Genomic DNA, 18693 nt, shown 5'->3' with positions numbered 1-18693 from the left:
ACTTGTATCTATCAGCAATATGTATCAATCCTACGAAGACAGCTTGCTGCCGTAGAGAGTCAAGCAGACACACGAGGCTTGATGTAGAATGTCTTGTTTGGCTAACAAAGCGCCGCGGCACAAACTACATTTGCGTCGACTTGGATCGAACAAGTCGTAAAGGCTGGATTGCCAATGCTTTTGCATAGCAAATACACAGCCCTGGAGAAACATCCTACGATTTTGGGATTTATTCTGATACTGAGTGCGAAAGAGGCTATGACCTGACCTTCGAAAGTTATACTATACCCTCGAGAGCTCAACCATCTGTCCGGACCCAGCACATGGACAATTTTGACTGCACTCCTAGTAGCGACACCAACAACTTCATCCAGCATACCGACGACAACGTCTACCTCCCGGTGCGGTAGGTTCATGATGAATGGACGTCGCTGATACAACGCGGCCGAATGCAGGTTGAAGGATCGTCCCGAAGCTTGGTGCTCCTGATCATCAACCGATAATGCCGGAGAATCACGGCAAACCGAATGTGTGGTCTTCCGCACGAGGTCTCCTCTATGCCAAGTCGGCACAATGACGAATAAAGCTTGTCGTGGTGTTAGCTCAATCAAGGAAGATCACGGTATTGCTACCCGTTCCAATGGTGAGCCGGCGCATCGTCTCCGCATTTCGTGCACTCGGGGATATCTGCAGATCGCGGGGAAAGCGTCGTTCGAACGGCACTCACAATACTTGCCGCACCAATCACGTTAACGGCCCCGGGCATGACATTCATCGTCCATGGCACAGGTCGGGCCCTGCCACGCGCGCCGTCATATAGTCGAGCATTTGCCTGCTCAAGGGCGGGCAGCATGTAGGTCTTGTTGAAACGCTCACCAAACCTCTCTTGACTCGGCCGCCATGCGCATCACGTCTCACCTCGTCGCCGCGAGCCTGTGCTTCGGCAAGGGCCTGGCCAGGCCCTCTTCTGCGCCGCCGCAGTATGTGGGATACCTCGTCTCCACTTTCAGCGACCCGAATCCTCAGGTGCAGTGGCACTTGTCGGAGGGTAATGATGCCTCTCGGTTCCGGTTCCTCAACGGCGGGAAAGCTGTTCTCACGTCCAATGTTGGGACCAAGGGCGTCAGGGACATCTTTCTCACCACCAACTCGGAAAGAACCGAGTACTTCACCATTGCCACCGGTCAGTCGGACGACGTTGCGCTGACTCAAACTCATGATGCTGATCATTTGTGACACAGATCTCGACATCAATGCCGAGGGCTTCTCGTGGTACCAAGCGACCACAAAGGGGAGCCTGGGCCTCGTCATCTGGTCATCGAAGAACCTGGTCGACTGGTCTGAGCCGTCCCTGAGGATGTAAGATTGGCGAACGAGCGCTCCCGAGAAAATATCCCGCTTACTCGACTGACGATCATGACAGCATCGAGGATCCAACCGGCGGCATGGCCTGGGCGCCGTCCGCCGTCTGGGACGATGAAACGCAGCAGTACTTTGTCTTCTGGGCCTCGCGGCACTACGCAGCCGCGGACGCGGAGCACGCTGGCCCAGCCAACCTCGACCGCATCCGCTACGCCACGACGCGCGACTTTGTCAGCTTCAGCAGGCCGCGGGACTACCACGCCCTGCCTGACACGCCGCTGATCGACCAGGAGTTTCAACATCTTGGCGCCCCAGGCGCGTACGCGCGTTTCCTGAAGAACGAAACGGTCAATCAGGTGTATCAAGAGACGACGACGGACGGCCTCTTCGGCACTTGGACGCGGGTGCCGGGATACGTGCGGCCCGAGAGCCCGTTGGAGGGCCCGGCCTCCTACGCCGATAACCTGATTGCTGGTCGCTATCACCTCTTCCTCGACAACTATACAGAGTACGTCCCTTTTGTGACGTCGAATGTTGCCACTGGCGTCTGGGCGCCGGCGTCGAGGGAGGGCTTCCCGCGCGGCCTGAAGCACGGAAGCGTCACGCCTTTGACGCAGAAGGAATATGACGCCGTGGCTGCTCGGTACCCTGCCTGACGAGCTCGAGGCTGTATGTCCAAGTACAGCAGAAGATCAAGCATGGAGAATCTTGGTAGTCCCATTGCCTATATGAAGCTTGTTGTCATTGGAGACGTTGTGTCGTGGCAGTGGCAGTAGCGCGCATCCAGTGCCTTTTTCCTTCTTTTGTTATGAGCGAAAGCGAAGCTTTGGTCTGATGTCACGACAGCAAGTTGGTGCGTTACTCATAGCATCTGGCGTAACCCATACTTGAAGCAAGATCTGCATGTGTCATCCAATGGCTGGCAGACGTCTATATCAACGCAAGGATATTTTGATCGACAAAACACGAAAGGTCGTGGGCCGTCACTCTGTAGCTCTGTGCAGTTTGGCGTGTTCAGCTTGCTAAGTAAGCGGCGAACGTCTCAATGACCCGGGGCCCAATGGACGAATGAACATTGCATGTGCGTTGGGTTTCATCCCTGGGTAGCAAGTGTGTTTGGATTGTCATGCGACTGTCAGTAACCGAATGATTTTTCAGTGCGTCGTCTGAAGTCTGAAGTATTACGCATTTTTGAAGAACATCGTCTGAAAACCTGACTGGTCCAGATGAGCACGACCGGAGGCTCAGTAAGTCTTGTTCTGCTTGTTCATCGGGTTGGGTGTACACAGCTCCCCTTCGGATTCGGTTGTTTCATGTGACGCGTGCAGCCCCTTTCAAGAGAGGGCCCTTCCAAGGTGGTGCTCTACAATCATCACGCAATTCAGCCAAGGCCCTCACACAAATCTATAAGTTGTGCTGTTAACCTTCTCTAGAGCCCCTTCGATTGTCTGGCACCGTGATACCTGGTGTGCTGTGTGGTGTTTTTATTCTTATTTTTCTTTACAGCGGTTTTGCATGCTCTTTTCTCCTTTTTTATTGCCTTTCGCATTGTTGTCGTTGAGCGTTTTCGTCTTTTCTTGAAGCCACTGTTGCTTCAGCATCCGAACCATGGCGACCATCGATCCTAACCAATCCAACGGCGGTTTGGTGCCAGCCGTCCCTAGTCCGGTTGCCTCTCCATCAGTCGACGCGGGTGCTGCTATCCCGACGGGTGCGGGTCAGCAGACCGAGGCGACAGGACCTGCATTCGCCTTCTTCACGCCATCCTTCGACCTCGCTCTCGCCGCAGCGGTCATATCAATGGCACTGGTTGTCATTCATCTCGGCCTGACACTGCGGAAACGAACCATGTTCTTTGGCCCCGTCATGACCATGGCCTCACTGCGTAAGGAGCATCAAACCCTCGAGCATCAAAGAAACGCTGTTAACATGACGTCTACTGCAAGTGTTCGGGGTTGGCATGACCTTAAGGCTGATAATGGCGATGGCTCCTGATGTGCATCAGCCATTCATCGCGTCTTCGCTCCTCTTGATGTAAGTTGCCGCCACCCATGCGGAGGGTCGCCAGCCTCAACGGTTGTCTCAAGTGTTCAGGCGCTCACGCCCAAAACCAGGATAACAACCGCCGTTGCTTCGACGGCAGTGACCTTTACATACACGAGACTGGTCTGGTGGATCACGCCTTATGAGCACCGCAACATCTCCAAGCTCTGGCTGCCTCCTCGAGTGACGTCTTTGATTCTCGTGGGGCTCGCAAGCATCGGTGACATCATTTCCACCTTGGGCAACGGCCAGATCATCAAGCCCCCTCCTGCGCACCTTCAGGCCACAGGTTCTGTGCTCAAGATGTTGGTGTGGACGGCCTTTTTCGGACTCGTGGCCCGCTTTACCGTTATAAGCCGTCGTTGGAGTATGGACGAAGCTACCAGAAAGGGATCTCTGGAGCTCGGCCTCGCGTTGACCGCGTCGTCGTTCTTCCTGGCTGTGAGTTTACTTTTTATTTCTTTTGGTCCGACGTTGTCACTTGTTCCAGATCTGTCTGACCATATCCCGTTCTCAGATCATTGGTATCATGAATGTCCTCGAAAAAGACGCCCTGGAAACTCTCATGTCAACTCGCCGACCGGGCTCCATCATCACCACGGAGGAGTGGCCCAGCTGGGTCTTCAACTTTCTGCCGACTCTCCTCGTCCTCTCCATCATGGCCGTCTATCACCCAGGCTATTACCTGCCGAAGCGGCTGACGGGCGGTCGCCTCAAGGGAAAGGAACTTGAGAGCATGGAGATGATCCGTGATGAGGAGAGTATCGACGTCGCGTCAGTCAAGAACGGTTGGGTGATCAGCAGCCCGAAGGTCATGACGGAGAAGGAAATCGAAATTGGCGTGAGCATGCAGACGTACGAGAGAGCGGGAGGCGTGCCCGTGGCTTATGCCAGATGACCCAGGCACGATGTGCAAGTTGATAGTTTGTACTCGCTCGGTCAGGCTGTGAAGACATCGTGAAGCTTTCGGATGCATGTATCATGGGTTTTAACTGGTGTTTCGCCTCGCACAGATACATGGGACTGACTCGGGCTCGTTTATGCACCCGTCTCCGATCCGCACATGGGGGGTTTTTCACCGCCCACAAGAGTTGCCTAGGCGTCGCCTGTATTCTGTCAGTATATTTTTACCCACGTGAGGCTCTGCCTGTTAGGCTGTAGTCATGGCCATCAGTATTTTCAGGGCAGCGCCAGCAGCAGCTCTAGTTGAGCATGTCTCTTTTGAGGCTCACCAAGACATGGCTTGCGGCCAATGCGACAGTGATCTTCATGAAACACAATGAGAGTGGGCTGCTTGCTTACGCGTGGATTTCGCCAGGTCCAGCTAATTCGCCTCCCTTGTTCCTAGGGATAATATGTCCCTTTGCCCTCAAATGGCCTGCCGAATACCACCAAAGCAAAGGAGGATAATTTATCACCCGACGGCTTTTTTGAATCAAATTACAGTCTCCGATCCGCAGTGGGCCTTGTACCACTGTATTCGCTTCCATCTCACATGGTTGCAATGACGACACTAGCTGACAGATGCTGTAGGATTGCTGTCAGGGCACCTCGAGCACTCGCGTCAAACTCTCACCACCCGCGCTCGCGGGCGGGGCCGAAACTATGGCAGACATCAGCGACCAAGTCAGAAAGGCCTGAGCCAAAAAAACAGAGCGGGGTGCCCCAGATATCAAGCTTTGATAGATGGCCTTGGCGTTAAGCTCATATCTCGGCTGCGCCATGCTTTAAGAGGGGCCTAACAGTTGTTTCTTTGTCTGAAGATGGCGACTGTCTGCTTCGGTTGTTGCAGCACGGAATCTTGTCACGGAAAAGGATTCTGGTCTCTGCACCATACTTAAAACTCATTTTCCGGAATGACTACAATCGTCGGATTCTATGTGCACCTTTTTTCCCCTTGTGGCGTGTCTGAGCACGCTACAGAGTGTTCAGGGCCAGTCACACTTGAGGCTTGGAGGCGCAAGGGTGTGATTTGTGATCGGAATCCGGCACGCAGCCACACCACATTGAGACTCGAACGCCTCCGTGCTTCGGAGTTCAGGGAACCAGAAACAAGAGAATCTAAAAACTCGCCGGAGCAGTGTGGCCTCCGAGAGGGCCGTGGCTGCTGACGACGGAGGGTATATCGCAATCAATCTGACTCTGATTCATCGTCAAGAGTCAGTCAACGAACGCCTTGGGCGACGGAGGAGGCCAGCCTTTGGTAGATCTCATGAACTCTCAGGCACCGATCTCGTACCTGCGTCGGTTTCGGAAGTCACGGGCCAAAGGATTTGAGTGGCGGTGTTGCATTCACATTTGAGGAGTCAGGTCCGTCATTGTGCGGGAGCTCCCCCCACACCTCTACCTGGTCACGATAAAGCCCTTGGCGAACCATCGCCAACTCGGCCGGCTGACTTGACGAACTTGACATCTTCGGAGGGTTGTATGCGGTGAAACCATCACAAACATGGATACAGCGGCAACCGAGAAACCTACGCTCTGTGTTTTTAGCGTTCATGTACGCACCACATGCCCCCTTCAGAGCACCACCACGATCGCACTCCAGAGCCGACGATGTCGCTCTGGGGTCGTGTCGGTATGACTTAGCGCCATGCACGAGGGTCCAGGCACCTCGTCTACGGTGTTTCTCCCCAGCGCCATCGTCCCATCCACGAGTGTGCAGGAGAGCGAGAAGGGGTCGGATTACCGGCATGGAAGACAGCTCGAGAGCTTGGCAGGCCTTCGATTTGGAAAAGCTCGTGGCAGTGCGGCCCGCCATGACAGGTCTGGTGGCGCCAGCCCAATTGTCTGATTGTCATCGCCGTGGAGGGCCGGCAGTGCTGAACCCCTGACAGAGGGCGCGGGCTTTTTTTTTTTCTTTTTCAATTCTGCCCAGCATCATTTTAGTCGGCCTCGCCTCATCTCGTTTCGAGGCCACTACGAAGCTTAACGCGCGTTCCCGATGTCTGGTACAGAACAACGAGCTGCGTTTTGTTGTATAGCATTCATACATGTATGCGCCTGGCTGCGTGTGTCATTCCTTCAAGCTACATGTACGTCGCTGAGGAAATCCAAGCAACTGTTCGCCTGATCTCTCGGCACACGCGCGTGATGTGACAAACTAGTCCTGGTGTGATTGATATTAATGATCATGGTTTCAGGGACGGTGAATCTGGCGAATGCTTCCTGACTCCAAAGGGGAAACATTCTCCGAACGGCCGTAGGAGCACACTGCAGCGAGGGAAGGGCACCATGGACCTGGTCTTCGCTTTCGCGAGGAGCCGACCGAAGGCGAGCTAAGGTATGTGATAGGAACGGTTCAAAGAACCGACCGGGATTTGTCAAAAGCCTCCAGCACCCACCAAAAGAGGAAGCCACTGGCCCGAGACTGGTACTACCAAGACACTCAGATTGCGCGTGGCGTGGCCTCTTGCGACGCATGCAAGGTGCCTGACGTTCGGGCCCCGTGTTCATCATGGTCGAAGGGGGTTCAGGATGCTACCGTGGATTGTAGATCATGACCTTACGGGTGGATAAGCTTTCGAATGCAGGCACGGTCATGGACAGAACGAAACGAACAGCTTGAGCTCCATCGAGCCCTGTGACGACATTGCAGTACTCAGATGCGACTCGGAGTGCCCTCAGTTAAGAATGTAGAGAGAAGTATGTCATGTGAATAGCATTGTGTGCCGACTGCCAATCGGGTCGTACCAGCATTAAGTTCTTACACCCCGCGGCTGTTTCAAGTTGTCGTCGGATGTTTGCGACTCGTCGCCCGTCACCCTCTCGACTCCCTCGGTGGTTACCCAAAAGAAGTTATCAGGCAATGTGTGGTCAAGCCAAGCAGACTACGCCCGCAGAAACCCTTGCAAACCCAGATATAAGGTTTGCCCCATCACCATTTCTGGAGGAAGTCCTGACTCATTTCGGCACTCATAACCCGAGCCCCTGTCCGACAGCGCGGTACGGCGCCCTGGACTACATGGTATTCTTGCGGGGAGGCAAGCACAGAGCCTCGCATCTTGCCGCTCCTCGTCCCGTCATCTGGGACCGGCAAACCTTCGCCAGGTTGGGGGCCCCTGCTGCTACATGAGATTTTATCGTGAGACGGGTTCCCCGGCCAAGATTAGGCTTGCAATCGGTGATGATGGTTAACCCACCCCGTTTGCATGTTGCCGTTATATATGAAAAGGCGTTAGTCCGAAGAACCCGCGTATCCACCTACGTAGATAATCAGATACATATCAACTCTCTCTCAACTCAATCTTCTTTTCTTTCACTGTTGGCTTTCAGGTCACGAAGATCCTGGCTGGGCACCAGGCCTTGTCGACACAAGAACCAACCGATTGCGAAATCTTGACGCTCACTCAACACGCCATGACTTTCATTGACCCCGAAATCCGGGCTTCGTCCCCTCCAAGCCCAGAGCCGTTTGAGAAGCCGGCAGCTGCATCCCTGCCAGAGGAGCTGCCCGGTACAGTATTCCTCATCTCTGCTGCTGGCAAAGTCCTCAAGCTTCCCATCCCTTCCGAATCGACCCGTGATCCTCTCAACTGGACCCCGGCCCGACGCGTCGCCGTCTTCAGCGCCCTGATGTTCTATACCGCTGTGTGTTTCTTTGAGAATAAGCTGCCGGCAGCGCTCATGGGAGCCTTTCATCACGAGTTTGATCCAGAGGTGCGTTTTTCATCTCCACAGCTTCTGGTGCCGGCCAGACTAACAAGAAGCAGGATGGCGGCCACCGCAACGTTGAGTCTCTCAACACAATCGTGGTCATCGCAAACGGCCTTGGGTACCTTATTTCTATTCCTCTCTCTGCGGCCGTCGGCCGTCGACCAATCCTTCTTGCTACCTGTCTCCTCACTTGTATCTCGACCATATCTGCTGGTCTTACCGAAACTTATATCGGTCTGGCCATCTCGATCTTCTTCCAAGGTCTTGCTGTTGGACAGAACTTTGGTATTGTAAGTCATGGCCATTGACAGCACTCCCATGTATGCTCAGATGGCTGACTATCTATATTTGCAGGGCGTATTGTATATTCTGGACGCTACATTTGTCAACGAACGACCCTATGCCCTGGCTCTCTACTGGTCAATCACTACCGGCTTGATCAGCATGCTTCTTATTCCCTTGCCGTACATCACTGACACGGCCGTCAACTGGAAGCCAGTCTACAGGGTGTGGATTATTCCCTGCGTCATATCTTTGCTTGTCATTTACTTCTTCATCCCGGAAAGCTTTTTCCTTCGCCCCGCTGTTGCCATGGATGGTCGCATCCTCACGCAGAGCTCCTCGGAAACCGTCCGCATCTACGACAACTGGGAGGATCTTGATGCAGAGGGCAGAGACCCCCACAGAGAGCTGGCCGACGAACCAAAGTCTTCGCTCCGCCGACAGTGTCTCAAGGTTACCAGAGCTATCGGCACGGAGTGGAAAGCAGCCGGCGCCATCTACATGCAAATGCTTCTTTGCTTCTGCAACCCACTTGTCCTCTGGGTCAGCTTGTGGGGCGCTGCTGTTCTCTGCAATGTGGTCTTCCTCAACCTCACCCAGGTTATGTTTCTTTCCAAGACTCTCGAGGGCGATGATTTGCGACTCATGAACACCTTCTTCGGCATCAGCGGTGGCGTCTCGTCCGTGTTTGCTTACTTTGCCTCCGGCCCCCTCATTGCCCGCTGCACGCGCCTCTTCACGGCTCGCTCGGGCGGTACGCGCCAGGCCGAAGTCTACCTCGTCGGCTTCATGATTCCCGTCGTCGCCGGCGCCACGAGCATTGGTCTCCACGCGGCTGCCATCACCAACGAGTGGCCCCCCGTGGCGCACTATATCAACTTTGGCCTCGCCAACTTCAGCTTCATCTGCGGCTTCGTCGCCACCATTATCTGGATCACCGAGGCTTTCCCTCCCTGGGCTTCTGCCTCTCTCTCTACCGAGCTCTTTACCCTCACCGTTCTGGCTTCCGTCCTCGCTCTCAACCTTGGCGAGTGGGCAAAGAGCGGCAACATCCTCGGCCCCTGCGCCGTCCTCGTTGCCCTTCTCGTCCTCATGGGCGTTCTCGCCGTGCCTTTGGCCTTCTGGGGAAAAACTGTACGTCAGTATATCCACGGCAAGTGGAGCCAGAACGAGAAGGGCGCCATCCGCCCGCAGTAAGGGGTCTCCTCGCAGAGACGAATACAATGTTTGATTGTCTGTGGCACGTTCACCGCAGGCATATGAATATCGAGACAGAATGAGGGACGCAACTCATGGAACACAGGACTGGAGTACTGGGGGAGGGGGCAACGGCACGACCGCGTCTTATTTCAAACGTTCCCTGCGAGACAGGACACATGCAGTCTGTCATACAATCAGACCACGCCAGTCGTTAATTCCCTTAATGTATCATTGGACATAGTAAAACGTACAAATAAAATGGCATTGTATAACTTTTGGAAGCCATGAATGATCAGAATGAACGCGCCGAAGCTTTTCCTCGCAGCTGCTGAAGATTCCGAGAAGACTATGCATGGCTGGAGAAAGTTAGTACGCATGACCTGAAGGTCCAGCTCACTTCACCCCAGCCCATGTAGTGAACCAGCCGCTCAACGCAACGCGTCCGACGCAGTCTTCCTCTTCCAGTTTGCTTGATCCAAGGAAATCAGTTGGCCTGTCTGGACACTTGAACACAGCCTTCCCCGTGTCACTCAGAGTAGCCAGGGCTGTCCGTCTGGGGCGCTAATGAAGATCCGCCATGCTGGTAAAGGAGCCGTCGTGTACTGCCTTCTCCTTGGTGACGTTACTTTCCGTAATGCCCTAATCAGTAAATGAGGGTGCGTATGAATACGTGTTGCCGAGATGAAGAAGTGCATGCAGTCAACTTGACCGAGGTTCCTTCAATCAGACAACAATGTATTGGAAGAGATGAACTCAAACCCTAACGTAGTGATGATCGTCAGGACAAAAGCACCAAGCGAGTCATGTTGGAAACGCAAATAAACTGCAACACCGCCTATGATCCCACCACACCGCGTAGTCACTACTCAGGCATCCCCTCCCCAAGTGAGCCTGTCTGCTCTATATGCCTTCCACTGCTGCACGCACGTGGCGATATTCCATCCCACAAGGGTCGCGAGCAGCAGACTATGAGCTGTCAGTCCGATGCTGGTCCGTCAAGACAATGTAGAATAGCGTGGAAAACATACACGTTGCCAATTTGTAGACCAAAGACGATCATCCTCCACGGATCGGCCTCGAAATCGCTGTTTCCAGCTCCGGCATGGAAGTTCTTGAGGTCCACAGCGGCCACGAGTCCGGCGGAGATGGAGCTCAGGATGAGGATGAAGATGTCGCCAAACAACAGGCGAACTAATGTCAAGGTGGCTAGTATGGAGGGGGCGACCTTGCGGCCTCGGCCGTACGCCCAGTAGCCATAAAAGATGATGGAGTTCCACAAAACGATGAGAATAGCCTGCAGAGTTAGTGAGCTTTGACTCAGGTTGGATACTGCTAACGGTCTGTTGTATGGTGGTGACGCACCGTGCTGATGGTCAGCTTGAACTCTATATCGAAGAGGGCGTCGATGTAGATGGACAAGGACATGATCGCCAGGCCATTAGCACTGCTGATGGCACGCACAATGTGCTGCCCCAGATGAATTGGATCTGGCTCCATGATGCGGACGCGGACTCAAATGGAAGTAAGTGTTGCTCTGTTTGATGGCACGAATATGGATCTGGAATTAGGAGGGCGTGGCCAGCGGCACTGAATTGGGCTGTCCCCTTAAATAAACCACCACAGTTCAGGATCACACCTCTCATTTCGGGGTCCCATCGCTCGCAGCCACGACACAATGCTGTGCAGCCAGCCCTTCGCAGCCCATTCGTTCAAACCCGACTACAAGACGCCCTGCCAGGGGTCTCAGGGTCTGCAGGGCTGGTCTTCAATCAGCCTTGGCCAATGGCTGTGCTGGGCAGACCGGAGGCCGTCGAGAAAAGGCGAGACCCCTGTCAGGCACCAATGCTCGGGATATCCTCATTGAGGATCGCGGGGTTTCGAATTTGGGTGCGAATCTTGCACCGCGAACACCTACTACTGACTTGTTTCTATCGTATGGGGTGTCTCAGAAGCGAATTCCGAATACTAAAGCTTCCACGTGGTGATTAGGATCGTAATGGACGCGCCTGACTTCCCAAGCTCATCAAGAGGAGTCAAATTGGCCGCAAGTCAAGAGCCGCAGTTCATGAGACTCCCCAAAGGCCACCAATCCGTAATCGGCACGATATTACACCTCTGCTGACCAGAACCTGCAGCAAGGGTCTTATTCAGTAGCGAGAATAGCAAGCATCTGGTGGTCTACTGGCCGCACTGTCCCAGTACGGTATCTGTAGATCTTAGTCGTGGAGAACGCTACTACCTCAAGGAGTAAAGCCTACATCTCAGAGGCAGACCTAGCCTCACCGTGCCTGACATGTCTCACAACGCCAATCCCGCTTCAACAGAATCTATCCATTGGCCAATGTGCAAATCTTGGCAACATCCAACTTCTGCATCCTGGGAGCTGGAGGTCTTCATGAGACCAAACCATGGCACGGGACGCAGAGTTCGTAAGATCCTTCTACTAAAGGACATGTCTGTTGCCATCTCCTATTGCGAGGCGCCAAAATTGCAGAGTTCGAGTCGCCAAATCTTGACTCCCGATTCTTACTCTGATTTCCTACCCCGCAATCTGCAACACATTTACCCCGCAATCTTAGATTCCATGCACGTCAATTGAGACCTCGTCTTCATTCAACATCATGAATATGTAAAATTGCTGCCCTGTTGGAGCTCTTAACCGAGATCGGCTGGCAACGCAGAGCGAGAGCGCGTAGGGCGCAGGGCGTAGAGCGGCGCTAAGCGTCTACATGCGGTGACTAACTCTCTCTTTTTTCCCCCACGAGGCACCTGTCGAGTCATGGAGCTAGATTAGAGCCTTGGGTTTTTAAGAGGACATATAAAGGACTACAAGTACCTCTCCTCCGCCATCCTGATCTAGAGCATGATCTTGTAGGTCAATCTACCTACCTCTTTGCATATTGAACGGATAAATTTCGAAATCGGAATCAATTGTTCATCATGGCGAGACCAGGACGTCTTTCGATACGAGGCGACATCCACGCCGAACCGGCCAGTCGGCCGCCAATGTTGGATGTGGTCTGTGATCTGTGGCATCCCGAGTCCAACCCTGGAGGGTACCTGAGTCTTGGAGTCGCCGAGAACGTGAGTACTTCGACTGCATGACGGGGGATCAATGCTCACACAACGCTTGCAGACATTGATGCATCAGGAGATGATCGAGTACATGAAGAAGACCGTAAGACATCTCCTCTTGGTTCCTTGGCCTTGAGCCACCATATTTCTCACGCTGTCATTCAGTTCAACATTGAGAGCCACTTCCTCACCTACGGAGATGGATTCACCGGCAGTCATCTCCTCCGCGAAGTTGCCGCCAAGTTTATCAATGAGCGTTTCCGCCCAGTCAACCCGGTGCTCAAGAAGCATGTTTCCATCACATCGGGTGTGGGCCCGGCCCTGGAGCTGAGCTCGTTCTCGCTTTGTGACCCTGGAGATGGCATTCTACTGGGGCGGCCGTACTACGGAACATTTCCTAGTGATATGGGAGCGAGGGCCGGGTATGTTCTCATCTTTGCTCTTCCCCGGTCACGAGACGCAGAGCGTCAAATTACGAGAGTTGCAGGCTAATGGCAATTCAGAGCGCAAATAGTTGCAGTATCGTTCGGGGGGATTGATCCCCTCAGCCAAGAGGCCATCGCTTTTTATGAGCAGGCGCTGCTGGATGCAAAGGAAAGGGGTATCACCACCAAAGCGCTGATCCTCTGTAATCCCCATAACCCACTAGGTGAGTGTCGCCTCAGAGAGCCATGCCTCGTACAAGGTACACCGGGCTATTGAAGAACGGTGTGGCTGATGACTATTTGCTCAGGCCGCTGCTATCCTCGCAGCGTTATCGAAGGTTACATGCGACTTTGCCAGAAGTACAGCCTCCATCTGCTCAGCGACGAGATCTACGCGCTTTCGATTTGGGACAACCCCGACGCGGCCGATGCTCCAGGTTTCACGTCAGCCTTGTCGATTGACACGACAGACCTCATCGATTCAGACCTGGTACATGTTCTCTGGGGAATGAGCAAGGTAGAGACTTTCGTAAAATGGCGTCCGATTTTCCCGCTGACAACATGGCAGGATTTCGGCTCCAATGGCATCAGATTAGGATGCATCATCAGCACAAACGAGCCATTCCAGCAGGCAGTCGAGGCGAACGCTTACTGGACCTGTGCATCAGCACTGACGGACCAAGCGACGGCCAGAATCTTGGCCGATACAGCGTTTGTCGACTCCTACGTCGCGACGAACCAGGCACGTCTTGCGGCAAGCTATGCCGTCACCACCCGCTTTCTCCGAGAAAATAATGTTCCCTACGAGAAGGGCGGCAATGCCGGCTTCTTCGTGTGGATCGACCTGTTCACACGGTTGAAGAAGAACGTCGAGATCAAATTGTCGGAGGCAGAGCTGTGGGCTTTGGAGGCCGAGTTGCAGGAGACGCTGCTGAGAAACCGCGTTTTTCTGGCTTGCGGTAAAGCGTTTGGCAGTGATGTGCCTGGGCGCTTCCGCATTGTCTTTGCACATGAAAAGGAGTATTTGGAGGAGGGGCTCAGGCGGATGTTGAAGACAGTTCAGTCTTTCAGCCAGGGCTTGCGGAATCAGTAGCCAGTGGCTGCTGTTGGTGATCACTTAAAGAGCTTTCCCATGTTTGACGTCAAACCTGAAGCAACCCATCACGAGCGAAATTGCATAGACCTGGACAGAGCCCGAGATCTCATGGCTGGTGTCTAGCAACCTGAAACCTCTCACCGATGAAGCTAAGAGCAGTCCATGAACCAAAAGCGCTGCATCGTGGAAGATTATCACGACGCATCAAACGCAAACTAGGTCCAAGTCTTATATTTACGACCGAGGCGCTCTCAATACACAACTGAACAAGAGTAAACTATATCGAAGAGTAGGAAACGTAGGAACCCGACACGATGCAAGCAGCATCGTTATGGCCTCTGCACACAAGTAAGCGTCCATCATTAAAGCATAGCTAATCCCAAGTACGGTGTACGTCGTATATACAAGCACTCCATGTCGACGTCCAAAGCGAGGAAAGCTCACCTGCAGCGCGTCACATTCGGCCGAAAGGACGTGGCACAATCAAAGCTGCGCGCATCGTTCGGGTCTGACACGCCGTCATAACGCGGGACCAGTGGGTACGGACAGATGATCCTCTCAGCCTCCTCGCCGTCGAGGTTCTTCATGGTCCCGCTCAGACGCCCCGGATCCTCAGCCTTCTCAACCCAGGCCACCAACGCATCCAAGACTTTCCGCGGCGTGGCGCCAGCCTCGCCTTCGCAATGCCCGACACCGGGCGCCAGGTAGAACTTGTAGAAGTCGTCCACAAGATCCGCTCCGCCCATGACGGCCTCGACCTGCTCGCGGTACCGGATGGTGTTGTTGATCATGATGAGCTGGTCGGCCGTGCCGTGCCAGCTGATGAGCTTTCCGCCGGCGTCCCTGAAAGCTGACAGATCTGGGTTGTTGGACCCGATGATGCTATCATACGTGCCCGGTGCCACGGCGAAGAGATCGGTCATATCGTCGATGGCCGTGAGAGTCGAGACGTCAAATTTGACGTCCTTTTCAATAAAGTACTCAATCCAGGAATCGACGAGTCTGTCCATAGCCTCTGGGATACCGCTGACAGCGGCTGGAACCAGGCCGAGGTAGTTGATGCCCCAGTCATGACCATCCCACAGCTTCCTGCCCCTGCTCGACTTGGGACCCTCGCGAATCATCGTTGCGATCGTCACATCCTCCTCGGTGATGACTTGAGTCGTCTCGTCCATACACTTTACCTTCTCGCCGACGAGCGAAGAAGGATCAAAATGGCAGGCATTCGGGTCCGATATGACCCCATCTTGGACGCCGTCAAGCGCGTCGCACGCATCGATACTGCTAGCGGTGAACGCCTGCATAGCACAAAAGGTCGGCGTATGGCCGGTGACTCGCATGGCGTGCCGGCCCCAGCCCAATGCCAAGACGAAGCTAGACCAGTGCAGAGCCGGAGCGTTGGCCAAGATGCCATCAAAGTCCTCGGGGTATCGCTGAGCCAGCTCATAGCCCTGTCGCCCACCGGTGGAGCAGCCAGTCCAGTATGAGTAAAAGTTGGCAGTATCGTAGAACCCTGCCGTCACGGCCTTGCCGACGACAGCCACCTCGTGCAGCGCGCGGTGGGCAAAATTGGTGAGGCGTTCGAGGTCAAGAACTCCAGGCTTGAGGAAGAGAGCTGGATCAGGATTGTTAGCTCCGTCGCCGAAGGCGCTTCCGTCCGTCGCGGCGGCAGCGTAGCCATCTTTGACGGCTAGGCCCAGGGTGTCAAGGCTGTAACGGCCGGCCTGCAAGCCGCCGCCGCCGACGCCCTGGAATCTGCCATTCCATTGCCTCAGGGGAAGCCACACCCAGATGGTGACCTCGTCGTTGGCACCGGGATGTGTGAGAGTTACATTAACCTCGCAGAAGTCCAGTGGCCCGAGGGTAGTGAGCTTCTGGTTCTCGGCATCCCAAGCCGACCCGGTGAGGTCCAGGCGAAGTTCAGACTTGACTGATAGGACCTCAGCACCTGAAAGTTCAGGAACCGATATGGACTTGCATGCATCGGAAGGCTGGCGTGGACGAAGTTTATGGCCTACAGTAGGCTGAACGCCGAGGAAAGCCAAAGCTAACAGGGGTGAGAGGGGCTGTGAGAGGATCATGGTCGAAGACTATGGCAGGCGTTACGTCTTGTGCATGCTGAGATACGAATCTTCCTTCTCTCAATTGTCTCGTGGGCCTCGGTCGTCCCCGCCGTCAACTCATCCCCATCGTAAGACTTATAACAGGACCGAATGCCTATCTTTCTCGAAGGATCTCAGGTTAAAAGTCGCGAGACATCCGCGACGGACGCAAGCCCAAAAGAACTTGCTCTATATCCCTCAAGAGACCCTTCCAATATATCCAAAGGATGCGAGCCGCTGCATAAATATAGTGCGGATGAAAAATTCCTGGCCATGGCGGCTTCCCAAGGGATATATCAGACATGGCGCCCTGCAGATCTCTTTTTTCTGTGGTCAATCGCAGCACGATGCGTCAACGTTAACCACATTAAGGAGAAGGATGAGAAAATGAAATTCATTGAATAAGCAGAGTAAGCTGAAGGCGTGACGAGTGAGATATTAGGAGCTTGGTCTGAGAAGTTGATCAATCATCTTGTCTTGGCGTTGATACTTGCAGTGACAAATGACCTTGATGTTTGGTTCCCTTGTCCGATTCATGTTCGGAGACCACGCTCCGAAGAGAGGATCCCGCCCCGCCAGGCGAACCAGCGCTCAAAGAAAGTCGATGACGTGCCATCTCCGCATGTTGTTTTTAGGCGCAATTGATTCACAGCGTTTGAATGCTACGCTGACCACACGGCCAAATCACGTAAGGTGGTTGCCATCTTCTATTCATCAGGTGCTCTCAAGTTGGCCTCCGGATACCGGGAGTCGACCTCAGCTTCATTCATTACATGAGCTGATCGTTCTAGAGATGTGTTGTCTGTCTGTTGATTGTCCTGGGTACGATGGCTCTGACTCTGGGGCAGAAGTGGTGAACATGGCCGTTAGCTGGAGGTCACAGGCTCAGGTACCTGCAATCAAGGACAGGGTGGTCCCACCAGGACATTGTCCCTCCCAGCTCATCTCTAAGTGGGTAAACTGGTTATGAGAGGATGAGACCTGTGTTTTAGAGACGAAACCTCCGAAATTGGGACGGATCATCTCCGGTGCCGATGACAGGGCCCGGCCCCACACTCGGCACGGAGCGTTCGTGGTTCACCGCGCTCCTGAGGCAGCAGCCTGGTTCTGACTCTGACTCGGTGATCCTCGGCAATCTTACATTGCAGGTCTCGTACTGAGGCCGTCCCATGCCATGCGTCAAGAAGCATGTTGGCCATTGAGAGTATCAAGAAATGGGCTGCTTCAAAATGCGAAGATGAGAGATCCTCGAGCTTGACGCCTGGCGAATTTTGTGCCGTTCGTTTCGGAGCAGAGACAGTCGAGCTAACCATTCATACGCACAACATGTGAAGACATGGATGGGGAAAAGCGTCCAAGCGCTGCTAGGTGTCGATCACACCTCGGACGACGGTGAGATGGTCGGAGCTGTTGGCTGGCTACGGCCCAAGGAGGCCGTGACTCCTACCTACCTTACCTACCTTAAGGGAGGGAGGATGGCGATGCAGCAGGATTAAGGCGATGAGGAGATGGAAGGCATTGGATGATGCGTTGTTCGGCGATGATCAGCCTGATGTCGTGGCAGCCTGACGAAGGAAGAAGGTGAGGTCGAGCCTGACCGCCTTGGGCGTGAGGCGACGTGGTTGGGCGAGCCTGCCAGCCCGCCAGCCAGTCGGCCAGCCATGCAGGCGTGCGTTGTCTGTCTGGGTTGGGTGGGTTGCGTTGTGTGCGTGCGTGCTGCCAGATGCAGGCATTGGATGCATGAACGATATGTATGTTCGAAGCCTCACTCTGCACATCATGTGAAATATGCTCTCGGGTAGACCGAGGTGAAGGTGGATAGACGGCAGATGGGCTTCATCTCGCGTTGGGTTGGAGGCGGTCGTGGTGGTAGTGGGGGTCCCAGAGAGAGACAGAGAGAGAGAGAGAGGAAGTCAAATGTCAAGAGATGCCGAGTCAAAACGTCGGTGTATGAAGATGACTAACAGCGGCCAACGGCAGCGTTAAGTGGTTGCAGCTGCCAGCTGCAGCGAGGATGGGCAGCGAGACGGGCGGCTAGGCGTTCACGCTAGGAGCGCTAAGACAACCGGGGGGGTTCCAGGGGTTCCAGGGGGTTCCAGGAGGTGCGGCTTCAGGGCGTTTTGGGCAGCTCCAGCGGGTTCAGCGGGTTGTAAAAGGCTTGGGCGCCCCGTCCTCGAGGGGGGGCTCCAGGCCCTCTAGCTGCCATGGCTGCCAATAATTCTGGTCGGTTCAGGTGATGTGGTGGGGCAGACGCTCAGGGTCCCTGTCGTCTTTTCGACAGCTCATTTTGTCACCGAGTGAACGGCGGACCGCCCCCCATGATGCCGAAGAAAAAAAAACATCATTGGGAGGGGAGGGGGGGGGGGGGGGCCTTCCATGACCCGCCGCCGCTTGCTCTTCCCTCCTGCATCTCTTCTCTCTCAAATCCCTCGCGCTTCCTCCCCTCGCAAGC

General features: G+C 54.4%; 7 protein-coding genes across 7 annotated transcripts; 4 read left to right on the top strand and 3 right to left on the bottom strand.

The window, feature by feature from the left end:
• Positions 1 to 900: 900 nt before the first annotated feature.
• Positions 901 to 2018, top strand: VDAG_05509 (endo-1,4-beta-xylanase; the record flags this gene model as incomplete). Its single annotated transcript, XM_009652404.1, has 3 exons — positions 901 to 1183; positions 1242 to 1359; positions 1424 to 2018. The coding sequence occupies 3 exons, from the start codon at positions 901 to 903 to the stop codon at positions 2016 to 2018; spliced, it is 996 nt and encodes a 331-aa protein (XP_009650699.1).
• Positions 2019 to 2970: 952 nt separating this feature from the next.
• Positions 2971 to 4303, top strand: VDAG_05508 (uncharacterized protein; the record flags this gene model as incomplete). The annotated part of the gene is made up of 4 exons (XM_009652403.1): positions 2971 to 3247; positions 3309 to 3396; positions 3477 to 3846; positions 3923 to 4303. The coding sequence occupies 4 exons, from the start codon at positions 2971 to 2973 to the stop codon at positions 4301 to 4303; spliced, it is 1116 nt and encodes a 371-aa protein (XP_009650698.1).
• Positions 4304 to 5466: 1163 nt separating this feature from the next.
• Positions 5467 to 6166, bottom strand: VDAG_05507 (uncharacterized protein; the record flags this gene model as incomplete). Its single annotated transcript, XM_009652402.1, has 2 exons — positions 5467 to 5547; positions 5747 to 6166. 2 exons carry the CDS (start codon positions 6164 to 6166, stop codon positions 5467 to 5469), a joined length of 501 nt encoding a protein of 166 aa, XP_009650697.1.
• Positions 6167 to 7764: 1598 nt separating this feature from the next.
• On the top strand, positions 7765 to 9540 carry VDAG_05506 (uncharacterized protein; the record flags this gene model as incomplete). Its single annotated transcript, XM_009652401.1, has 3 exons — positions 7765 to 8064; positions 8340 to 8351; positions 8392 to 9540. 3 exons carry the CDS (start codon positions 7765 to 7767, stop codon positions 9538 to 9540), a joined length of 1461 nt encoding a protein of 486 aa, XP_009650696.1.
• Positions 9541 to 10409: 869 nt separating this feature from the next.
• Positions 10410 to 11040, bottom strand: VDAG_05505 (uncharacterized protein; the record flags this gene model as incomplete). Its single annotated transcript, XM_009652400.1, has 3 exons — positions 10410 to 10509; positions 10572 to 10837; positions 10906 to 11040. 3 exons carry the CDS (start codon positions 11038 to 11040, stop codon positions 10410 to 10412), a joined length of 501 nt encoding a protein of 166 aa, XP_009650695.1.
• A 1443-nt stretch (positions 11041 to 12483) lies between these two features.
• VDAG_05504 (1-aminocyclopropane-1-carboxylate synthase C) lies at positions 12484 to 14136 on the top strand (the record flags this gene model as incomplete). The annotated part of the gene is made up of 6 exons (XM_009652399.1): positions 12484 to 12627; positions 12680 to 12721; positions 12784 to 13040; positions 13167 to 13267; positions 13352 to 13560; positions 13612 to 14136. The coding sequence occupies 6 exons, from the start codon at positions 12484 to 12486 to the stop codon at positions 14134 to 14136; spliced, it is 1278 nt and encodes a 425-aa protein (XP_009650694.1).
• A 443-nt stretch (positions 14137 to 14579) lies between these two features.
• VDAG_05503 (feruloyl esterase B) lies at positions 14580 to 16220 on the bottom strand (the record flags this gene model as incomplete). The annotated part of the gene is made up of 1 exon (XM_009652398.1): positions 14580 to 16220. The coding sequence occupies one exon, from the start codon at positions 16218 to 16220 to the stop codon at positions 14580 to 14582; it is 1641 nt and encodes a 546-aa protein (XP_009650693.1).
• Positions 16221 to 18693: the final 2473 nt, after the last annotated feature.

The sequence above is a fragment of the Verticillium dahliae genome, genomic scaffold, assembly GCF_000150675.1.
Source record: "Verticillium dahliae VdLs.17 supercont1.10 genomic scaffold, whole genome shotgun sequence".
Taxonomy (NCBI): Eukaryota; Fungi; Ascomycota; class Sordariomycetes; order Glomerellales; family Plectosphaerellaceae; genus Verticillium; species Verticillium dahliae.
The sequence above is the reverse complement of the archived record's forward strand: the minus strand, read 5'-3'. Positions and strand labels throughout refer to the sequence as shown.